The sequence below is a fragment of the Gossypium hirsutum genome, chromosome D05, assembly GCF_007990345.1.
Source record: "Gossypium hirsutum isolate 1008001.06 chromosome D05, Gossypium_hirsutum_v2.1, whole genome shotgun sequence".
Lineage (NCBI taxonomy): Eukaryota > Viridiplantae > Streptophyta > Magnoliopsida > Malvales > Malvaceae > Gossypium > Gossypium hirsutum.
This window is the reverse complement of record NC_053441.1, coordinates 66,169,347-66,180,909: the sequence shown is the minus strand read 5'-3', so window position 1 is coordinate 66,180,909 and position 11,563 is coordinate 66,169,347. Positions and strand designations below refer to the sequence as shown.

Here is an 11,563-nt window from a genome sequence, read left to right as displayed (position 1 = left end):
TTCGTGTTTCGAATAATTTAAAGTTATTTTTATTTGGGTCATTTTGATTAATTTTGGGTTCGTATCATTTGATTCGATTTTGATTATTTTAAATTTTGGATTGTTTTGTGCTTGATTTAAGTAGGTTCGAGTTATTAGCTTTTTAGATTGAATTGTATTTAGATTTGAATTAATTGAATCGAGAAATTTGAGTCAAAATTAATCGATCTGCTTCCATCAAATGAATCGAAAACTTTGATTTTGTACAATTTTATATACACAATTTTGATTTGATTCAATTTTTATAAATCACTAACAACGTAATCAAATTAGTATCATTTTACGTTGATATATCGCATACACAAATAATTATATTAATCTAATTTGAAAATAAATGTATGCTTTCTTTTTTTTAAATATGTACAATTGAATCAAGGTCAAAGTTTTATGAACGAAGATGAACCAGGGGGGCTGGCAGGGGCCCCGACCCCCTAAAATAGAAAATTTTCCATTTAGGCCCTTTAAAATTTTTAAAATTTTAAATTAGTAAAGATTAAATTACACTTTGATCTCCCTAAAAATGATAAAAATTTGATTTAATCCTTTAAAAATTATAGAGATAGAGACTATTAAAATGGTGATATTACATTTTTACTATCATAAAAATTACAATTTAGTTTCGACTCCTAAAAAATTTTCAGTTTTAACCCTGAATTTGATATATATATAAAACCAAAGAATCTAATACTTGGTGTAAATGGCACTACCAAGTTTGATTTGTGTGTAAGATTGAACTCATTCCATATCCCTTTTAAGTTTTAAAAACTCATTTTTTATGATAAGCCATTCATGGTTTGCGTGCACCCAATTTAGCTTCCATTCATCGATCTTCGTGTTTCCTCTTCCTTTTTGTTTTGTTGTTAATAAATTTCCCCCCAAACACCTCAATTTTGTCAAGTATATCATGTAACCCCAAGTAATTTACGTACGAAGTCACTGAATTATTAGTAAATTTTTATTTTAGTCATTTAATTTCGAAAAAATATTAAATAATCATTAAATTATTTGAAAGCTTTCATTTAAGTCTGTATGGTCTTCTTCATTCACACCGCCATGCTTCAATCGAAAGCTTTCATTCCTCCTTTCTTCTACAGTTTAATTATTTTTCATGAAACAATTTTGACTGCTACAAATTTCTTTACAATTTTAATGGATTAAATCCAAAATAAGGTGGAGGGGGGATGACAAGTAAAGTAATTTTTTTTAAAGCGTAGATGAAATGTCAACTTTTGTTAAAGATTAAGCAATGGAGGGACTAAATTGATTAAACTATATATTAAGGGACTAAATTATTTAATTGAAAATATTTGATTCCTTTGTTTACACTTAAATCAATGTTTGTGTTTGTGTAATTCACAATATTTCATTTTTGATTGGAGAGACTAGAAAAAAAATGTGTATCTTATTTGTGTTATTGGTTCTTCTAATTTAACTAAATTTAAAATTTAGTCCTTATACTTTAATTTATAAATATTAAAATTTAAAATATGAGGAAAATAATAAATTGTATAATTTTTTTTGGTGAATTACAGGAGAAGGGTAAAACCCTAACAGGGGTGCGACTAGTACGATTCGAACTCGGACTACACTTAATTGGGGAACACTTTAATTTTTAGGCCAACGCATGAGGTTCAAATTGTATAATTTTTTTATTAATTAATATTAATTAATCAAATGTCGTATGTGGACAAATGGATCTATCATTCAACGCCACATGGAAAAATTAATACAACTCATCATAACGTATAAATTGACACCATTAAAAATTTGTGAAGGTCCCTGCGAAGTCCCTCAATTATAGGGGATTGATCAATTTAGTCCCTTTATTAGTAAAAGAAATCAAATAAAATTAAAATATTAATTTTTTTATTTACAACTCAACTCCCAGCAAAATATTTCATTTATAGAACCATAAAAAACTTTCAAAATATTCTGTTGGGGGTTAAACTACAAATGAAGAAAATACTTTTCATGTCATTTTTAAAATAGTAAATGTTAAATCAATCCATTTAATGCTAGAAATAATAGGACCTGCTAGGTACATTCACCATTAAAAATTGCAACATGATTTTCAAATCGAAATAATACAAGGATTCAATGTCTAACAATTAAAGTGCAACGACAAAATTTGAATTTGGCTAAAGTATAGGGACCAATGGGCAGAATTAGACAAAAAAGGATGAGAGGACCTTTTTCTTTTCTTTTCCCCTTTTCCCATATCTTATCTTACAAGTGATGAAATTCCAATACCATAACTAAATTTCATATTTCTGAATATTGTTATCAATACAAGAAGACCTGAATTCGAGTTTGTTAAAGCGTATTATCTTCTTATTTATAAATTGAGGAGGGATTATGGGTAATTCTAAATATTGTGTAACAAAAAAAATATAATCAAAATTTATAAAAAAATTATAAAAAAATCGAATTTCAATTTTATTTGAATTTCAATTTTATTTCTTAGCAATCATTGTGTATATACCCGATCTTACAAGAAATCTTGACAAATAAATCTCAAATGATCACACCCATACACTTTTCCTCTATCCTATCTATATATATATATTGTGTTTCAAGTTTGATGATGGCACAAGGTGTACACTAGGATGTTTCAATTTCACTTTCATTATCATGATTTTTAATTAAATTTTACTATTAATCTTCGTATTTTGTGAAAATTGAAGATTTAATTTTTATACTTTAATTTGATTAATTTTAGTTTTTTTTTTACTTTTTGTTTTAAAATTTCAGTCATCACCAAATAATAACTGTTAAATTCATCAAGTTAAGCTATACTATTTCTAAAATACGATACAAAAAATGTATTATTATATGTGTAATGCCATGTCAGCTTACTATTTCCACATATTATTCACTAAAAATGCGGTTAATGGATTAACGCATGTCATTTGCGTCAAGGCTGAAATCTCAAAATTCGAAAAAGTATAGGGACTTATAATGATCCAATTGGAGAATATGGACTAAATCTACGACTATACATATCGTATAAGACTAATAATTGGAGAATATTGACCGATTCGAAAAATATAAAGATTAAAACTGATCAAATTAAAGTACAAAGACTAGACCCACAGCTTTTGGCAAAGTATAAGGACTAATAACAACAATTAACATCTTCAAAACATTGCTTTGACTAGTAGATATAGTGGGGGCACTAATTAGGTAAAATTCCAAAGTACTAAAATTAATAAAAGAAAAAGAAAAAGAAAAGTCATCAAAGTTTCAATGATGAAGATTGGTTGATATATATGTGCACACACTTGTATTGCTTAAATATGGCCAAGCATGCTTTAATGCATTAATTGGTCCTACCTAAGCTTTTGTCTTAAAGCTTATAATTTTCCATATATTAAACTCATATTTCCCTAAATATCTATTTTTTACAGGTCAAATTCTACTAGGAGGTCCTATGCTATTATGTAAATTTCATTTTAATCCTACTAAAAAATGCATCAAATTAGACCTTGTACATTAAATTTTCATTCAAATCATGACACCATTATAATTACTGTAAAGTTACTGATAATTTTGACAGAATATGTCATACCCAACTGATTTACTTATAACTTAAGCCAACCATCCCAAAAAGAATCCATGTATTTATGTTTTTTTATGGCTCGGGTTGGGTCATGGGTAAATCAGTTGAGTTTGATATTTTTTGTCCAAATTATTAATAGTTTGACGTAAAATTGTAACGGTGTCATTATTTGAATAAAATTTTAATGTGCAAAAGCTAATTTAAAGCAACTTTTAATAGAGAGATTGAAATAAACTTTACATGATAACATAAAGGGGTAAACTACCTAAATGGTCACTTTTGTTAGCCTCAAGTTACATTTTAGTCACTTAAGTTTGAAACGTAACGTTTTAGTCACTTATGTTATTATGTTGTAACATTTTAGTTACTGAGCCGTTAATTGCCGTTAACGGTGTAATAGTAAGCTGACGTGGCACGTTAAATCATCATTTCAAACGAAAATTTTAGGTTAAGTTCTTGAATTGGTCCCTATATTTTTTTTATTTTGTGAGCCATTTAATTGTTTTTTCTTTTATATTCTTTTAACTTTTTTCCATTCTCTTCTGTTTCTCCCTCTTTTTTCCTCCTTTATTTATTTCTTTTAACATAGTTTTTTTATGTTTTCTATTTGTTAAAACTAGCCCACAAGCTCGCCTCACTCGAAAAAATTTAAATTGTTCAAACAAAATAAAAGTATAAGGACTAGTTTTAACAAATGAAAAATATAGAAAAAAACCATGTTAAAATAAATGGAGAAGGAAGGAAAACAAAGGGAGAAGCAGAAGAGAATGGAAAAAAAAGGACAGTTCAAAAAACACAAAAGAAAAAAAATAAAATTGCTCAAAATGAAAAAAATAAGGGGACTGATTCTACAAATTAACCTAAAATTTTTGTTTGAAATAATGATTTAACGTGCCACGTCACGTTACACCATTAATGACAATTAACGGCTCAGTGACTGAAATGTTACAATGTAATAACGTAAGTGACTAAAACGTAACATTTGAAACATAAGTAACTAAAATATAACCCGAGGTAAATAAAAGTGACTATTTTAATAATTTATCCTAAAATAAAGACTCCTAAAAAAACCATAATTTTTTAAAAAAGGACAAAAAAGAAAAGAAAAGAAAAACCCATACTCTTTGGATCATATATTATCATCACCTAACATCAAGACAATAGTAAGTGAAAATGACATTTCATTACATTTAGAAAAAAAGAAAAAAAAACACAGACACACACACACAAAGAAAAGACAAATGGGGTATGGGGTTTCATAATTTTGCTTTAGCTTCAACTTGTGTTTCAAAGTTAGGAATGGTGGGTGTGTTCTAAATTAGATGGTCAACTGTGACACATGGATGCTTAATTTTAGCTTAATGACGTATTAGTGTGTTTTTCTTGTTGACAAAAAGTGCTTTTTTAGCTAAATTCATGTCATAATCCATCAAATGAATCACGCAATACTTTTCATCTATCTTCTTTGGTGGTCACATTTTTCCTTACCAAAAACGTTGAAGACAAGGGTCTTAAGATGTTAGAAGTGGAACATTAAGTATGTTAAAGTTATGATTGGAAAATTGAGTTCAAGTATATATTTCGCGAAGGGAATCGATTGGTATCGAATGACGATCATGACTTTTAACTTTAAATTGGGTATTTGTGTTTTCCTACGACTACTAGATGCATGAAGATTTAGAAAGTTTTGTAATACTTAGAATGGTGATAGTTAACCTGAATCGATTGGTTTGAATCTTGTGTTGTTTCTTCGACGTTTGAATTGTTAGTTTTTTATTCTAAAAAACATTTTTTAAGGTTATATACATGAGATGCTTCTGTATTATAAGAATCGGGTCAAATTAGTCTTTCTATTATTAAATGGATCAATTTAGTCTCTATATTATAAAAAAGAATCAAATAAGTCTAAATTGTAACAAAGTTAATATTTACGGTATAAAAAATTTCTAGAAATTTCTTCAATTACAGTTCAATTCTAAACAAAAGATTTTATCTATAAAACCATAATTTTTTTAAAAATAATTAACTTTATTAAACCGTAAATGAATTTTTTAAAATAATTAGTTAAATACTAATTGGTCGAGTGACAGAAAGTCTGGTTGATTTAAGTATCAATGGAAATTAAATTCAATATTCAAATTTCAACAACACAACCACCTTCTCTTATTGAAAAAGAAAAAAAAAAGTTAAATTATACGAATGTCACTAAATTATTAATAAATTTACATTTTAGTCATTTAATTATTCGAAAATTTTTATTTAAGTTACTGGTTTGTTAAATTTGCTGTTGTACGGCCTTCTCTATCGCCTGCACCAATCGAGAGTTCTTCTTTCTTTTCTCTTTTACAATTCAGTTTTTTTTCTTCATGAAACAATTTTGAACATCAAGAATCTGCGAACTAAAATCTAAACAACTTTTTTCTCTAATCTTCGACATTGATCATTAGATCAATTTGGATCTAAGGTATGTTCTTCTACTTGTCAATGGGAACTAATCCATCATACTGATCGTCGAATCGTCACTTGGAGCTCACTAGCCAGACTTAAAAAAAACTTAACTGCGCAATGACTTAGATAAAAATTTTCGAATAATTCAATAACTTCAATATCTATTTTGTAACTTTTTAAAGTGAATGACTAACACATACACTTACTAGTTTATCATAAGAAAACCCTAATGCAATTAATTACAACTTTGGGCTTACTAGTTTAATCTTTTTTAAGTGAGTTGGATTAGCTGAGATTCTTTCTTTGAACAAATTATATAAACTATATTGTTTCTTTTTGGCGATTTTGGTTAATATTTAAGAATCTTATAATTACGGATTGAGTTTTAGCTCGATTAGTATGAGTGTTGTTATCAATGTAAGAGGACGTGGATTTGAGTACACTGAAACGTATTATCCTCCTATTTATGGGTTGGAGAGGAGCTTTGGATAATTCTAGATATTGTGTAAAAAACAACAGATATGATCAAAAATTGCAATAAAATTATTAAAAAATCCCTATAATTGAAAGATTGATATGAAAAAGAAGAAGAAATGTAATGGATTTGAACCATTTGGCTTTGAAGTTGCCATTGTTGTTAGTGTCATGCATAGCTTCGATGTCTATTTCATGTTTTGGGTGTCAATTTTTTAATGGGTCAGATATCTTTTTCTTGTTTTTGCAGATGGGCATGACTCTTTGGACCCCGAGGGAACCATTACCATCACATGGGGCATCTTTGCATCAGATTCTAACACATACGATGTAAGAGGTAAGAGCTAAGAGGCTGACCGATACTTCAATATTAAATTATATTGTATTATATTTATAAATTTATAAATTATATTTTATACATTAAATTAAAGAGTAAATTAGTTTATTTATTAAAAATTTTATTTATATCTACTTTTAAGTGTTGACGTATTATTATCTGACTGCTTGAATTAGTCTCTCCACGTCAAAAATTTCATCCATTTTGCTTGAATTTGTCCTTCCATGGCGAAAGCAATGGCCTTGGTCTCTCTAAATGGTAAAATTTTTATTTAGACCCTTTAAAATTTAGAAAATTTCTTAGTATAATGATAAATTTTTATAATTCAACTATGATCCCTTAAAGTAAAATTTTGGCTTGTCCCTATACACTTGGCACACTAAGTGTCACTGTCTGGTTGCTCCATCAACCATATCAGTATTTAACAGTAAAGATGGATAGAATTTTTAACAGAAAAATCAATTTACTCTTTAATATAACATACAATGAATAATTTATCCATTTCTTGAATAAAGAAAATAAAATATAATCCGATTTCTAGTACAGAAACTTCGATAATATTTTTATTGATGTAAAATAAACCATTAATTTTTTAAAGCCCTTTATGTTACTATTTCTTAATTATCATTATACTAATTTTTTTTCAAATGGCTGAATTAACATTTTATAATTTTATTTATTATTGTCCTTTAGTTTTATTATTTTTTGAAAAAAAGTTTGGCCCAAATCCATTTGGACAATGAAATTTACTTGTAAGCTCTGCACAATGAGTGAATGTATACATTTTATTATATTTTATTATAATAAATATTAAGCTATTATTGATAGACCAATTCATAGGTCAAGTTACCCATCCAGACTTGAAGACTTGTTCGAATTTTGAAAGAGTTTAGGTAAAAATAATAAATAAATAAAATAAATAGTTCAAAAACAATATGGCTAGGCTTAAAATGGGCTTCAGTTAGCCTTTTGCAAATATGAGTAGATTTTAGTAAAATTTTAGTCCCAGATTTCAGGCCGGACCAAACATGAATAAGCATAAAATATATTAATATCATGCTTAGACCCAGCCCGAACCGACTCATAAACACCTTTAATTATCAAACAGAATTGCTACAGCACAAGATCTTTTGTATTTTTACCTTGGCTTTGTATGTTTTTCATCTCATTCATGCAACTTGCAATAGTGTTTTTGTAACATCCTTTACTACGATTCATTAACATATACGAACAATGAATCTCACATTAAAATTTTCAATTTCAATCCTTAACTTTTATTTACTTTTCTGACATTATTTGGATTCCATATGATACTAAATTTCTTTCTAAAATTTTATATTATTAAAATTTTAATTAGAGAATCTTAAATCCTATTTTCAGAGTATTTTCAGGCGAATTTATGATTTATGATTTAGTCCCCGTAGCCCCAAATTTATAGTATTTTACATTTCAGTCCCTGGAAATCATATTTTCTTATTTTTATTTTCAGTTTAGTCTTAAGTCCCAGTTTGCACAATTTTGCAAAATAGTCTTTTTTCTTCTTTTTTTCAAAATTTCCAAATTTTATAATTTAATCCCTGCAGTTAAAATCTTATCAAATTTTTTCACAAATTAGTCCCTGATTTTTGAACCATTAAACTTTCATATTCTACTTTCTGAACTGTAAACTCTAAAACCATATAAATTAGTTCTAAACTCATGTTTTGAAATCTTTACAATTTAATCCCTATAGGTTCAAACTTTACTATCTTATGCTTAACTTTCCAATTTTCTTTCATAATCATATAATTTAGAGCTAATTCAAATTTTCAGATTTCACTACTCAATCTTTAGAATCTAAAATTTTACAAATTAGTCCTTATAGAGAAAAGAATGATCTCTCTTCTATCTTCTAGTTGTTTATTTATTCATTTTATCATTTAATCAATGGCTAGGATTTAACCATTGAAACTTTTATCTAAGAAATACTATTAATCCAATCAAAATATCTTATTTATTATTTATTTTTCTAATTTAAAATTTAAAAAATGGTAAAATAACTAATATACCTTGAAAAATATCATTCTTTTTTTAATTTTTCTTCCTTCTTCCACTCAAATTATTATTATTATTTTTCAAATTTTCAACCTTTTAATTAGATCTGATAATGGGTCAAGCCTCCGTCTGAAAAGTGGGAGGGCTTCGGCAAAAAAAAAAAAAAAGAGAGATTTTTCTATGTGTTTAAAAATCTTTGAAAAGTCAAATATCCCAATACCTATGTTTAAATGTGCATGGAAAAAATATGGTCTTAAAAACTAGACCGGACTAATTTGTTGAATAAGTTGAACCAAGAATTCAGTAATTGAAAAATTTCTGAACCAACCAAAATCGGTAAAATACCAACCAAGAATTCAATTACTTTAGTTTACGATTAATATTTTAATAATCCAATCGTTGATATTATCAATATAATTGTACTTGTCATACAAAAATATTAATTGTACTATATATAAAAGCAAGTCCCTAAAGCCTTTCTTCTATGACAATAATACTGGTGTTGATCGAGCTAAGACTCAATCGACCTTTATTCCAATTTATAATCATATCAAATACATATTTGTATCCTCCATTCATCATATCTTGGAATTTTTTCATCCATTTTACACTCTGAGTATAATCCTATGTAGGTCGGGAATGGAGTAACATAAATTTGATGGATAAGTGATGCATCACATGATGGAACATGCTTGGCATTGGCATGGATCTTGAACCATAATTTGTGGAGGCATGGGATATGGGGGATAACATACATAATAAGGTGAGGTATATTTTTCATCATCTTTCTTCTCATCTTTCTTCTCTTCTTTCTTCTCCTCTTTTATTTCTTCTATGGTCAATATGGTAGCATGGTGAAGCTTCTTTCTTAAACAACGAGTCAACTTAACTGAATCCACTCCGTCTCCAACTACCATTAGTTCATCTTTTTCTTTCCCTTGTATTGCCATGCTAATCACACCTGTTCATCCTCAAAACAAAAATTCCATGTTTGTTGGGGTTGAAGTATAAAATTGTACACTAAAAAATGGCATAATTTGAATTAGTAAATTTATAAAGGGACTAAAAACAAAAATCCCACCATTTTATTCAAAGGGCAAAGGCCTCTACTTGCCTTTGAATTGCCCCAGATTAGAAGTTAGGTCAAGTTTTAATGGTAAATTTAGCTTCCAACATTTATATCTTTTGTCAATTAGACCTTTTTTTTTTGTGGCTAAAATTGGCCATTAATTTTTCAAAAACAGTCAATCGCTTTTTTTTAATGAAAATATTGATTATAACATTAATTTTTTTTAACGATGTTAGCATGACAAATTCCATGGCTATCTACATGTACTTCATGTTGCCATGACACTATCTGTCTTATATGCCACTTCAATAAATAATTTAAAAATTATACAAATATTCAAAATATAAAAATTCACAAAAATTCATAAAAGAAAAAGCTTGAAATACACGTGAATTGCCATATGAGCTTCCATGTTTCAAGACTAAACGTTTTAGTTGGTATTAAAGTTTAAAAAAAAAACAATTTGATTCTTTTTGAAACTGTTAATGGTCGAATTTGACTTATTTTAAAAGGTTGAGGACCAAATTTAACTAAAAAAAAGAATAAGGGTCAAATTGACTAAGATGTAAACACTAAGGGCTTAATTTTACATTTTACCAATTCTAATTGATCCTGAACTTCAAAATGTCCCAATTGAATCTTCAAATTATAATATCGTTCCAATCAAGTCCTTCTATCAACTTATTCATCAACTTTGGCGTTAAGTGTCATATTGCAGCTAACATGCTTCCTTTTTCTCAAAAAACACATGCATTAATAAACAGTTTTAACCACATAATTTGATCAAAGATGATATTTAACGCCAAAGTTACCTACTAGATTGACTGAAAGACTTGATTGGTACGATAACGTGTTGAAGTTTAGGGACTAATTTAAAATTTAACATATAGTTTGGGGACTTTGGGGGGGAATTAACCCATTTATATATAAGCATAAAATGAAGTCAGAATTTAGACGCCATTGCCAACCTTGTGTAGCAGCAGCAATCGTCAAAGCCTGTGTTCGACATTTCTCACAGTTCATTTGCACCTTCAGAACCATCTTTTGCTGCATTATTAATTACATATAAAACATATATATATCAGTTCCAACAATCTTATATTATATGTATATGTCTATATAAGTTGTAACAATATTATATGTATATATATATGTTCCCTTATAGATATAGTATTGAGTTATGGGAGAAAAATAAAGAAAAGCTCACCTTCATATCTGATTATATATAAGTATCTAAGAAGCAGCTCTCCAATGAAGAAATTCTATGAAATACGTATGACTTTGAATGAATAAAAAAAAGAGACACTAAATCTGCTTATTTATTAGGCAAAGTAGTGAGAAACTATGTTTAAAAACCGAACCGGATAAGGACTTCCTGTTCTCGATTCAATTTTGTAATAGAAAAATTATAAGCCATATATTTGGCCTTTTCATTTGAGTCAATCTAGTGTAAGTAATAGGTCTTTTCCTTAATGTTTTGGCTTGACTTGAACCAAGTCTTCTTCTTGTTTCACATCAATTTAGAGCTGGAAAAAGAATTTTTAAAAAAAAAAAATATTAACTTGTTTGACAATTCAAGCAACATCCTAGTCTTTGTCGGAAA

At 27.9% G+C, this 11,563-nt stretch overlaps 1 protein-coding gene across 1 annotated transcript; it reads right to left on the bottom strand.

The window, feature by feature from the left end:
* Positions 1–9,304: 9,304 nt before the first annotated feature.
* Positions 9,305–11,319, bottom strand: LOC107902892 (heavy metal-associated isoprenylated plant protein 47). The gene is made up of 3 exons (XM_016828999.2): positions 11,168–11,319; positions 10,929–11,007; positions 9,305–9,852 (listed from the first exon to the last, which is right to left on the bottom strand). The coding sequence occupies exons 1-3, from the start codon at positions 11,171–11,173 to the stop codon at positions 9,566–9,568; spliced, it is 372 nt and encodes a 123-aa protein (XP_016684488.2). The 5' UTR covers positions 11,174–11,319; the 3' UTR covers positions 9,305–9,565.
* Positions 11,320–11,563: the final 244 nt, after the last annotated feature.

What these genes read in the sequence shown, in the direction of transcription:
- LOC107902892 (XM_016828999.2), bottom strand. An exon ending in GATTGCTGCTGCTACACAAG is followed by an intron (nt 9,853 to 10,928) that starts GTTGGCAATGGC and finishes GAGGATGAACAG; the next exon opens with GTGTGATTAGCATGGCAATA.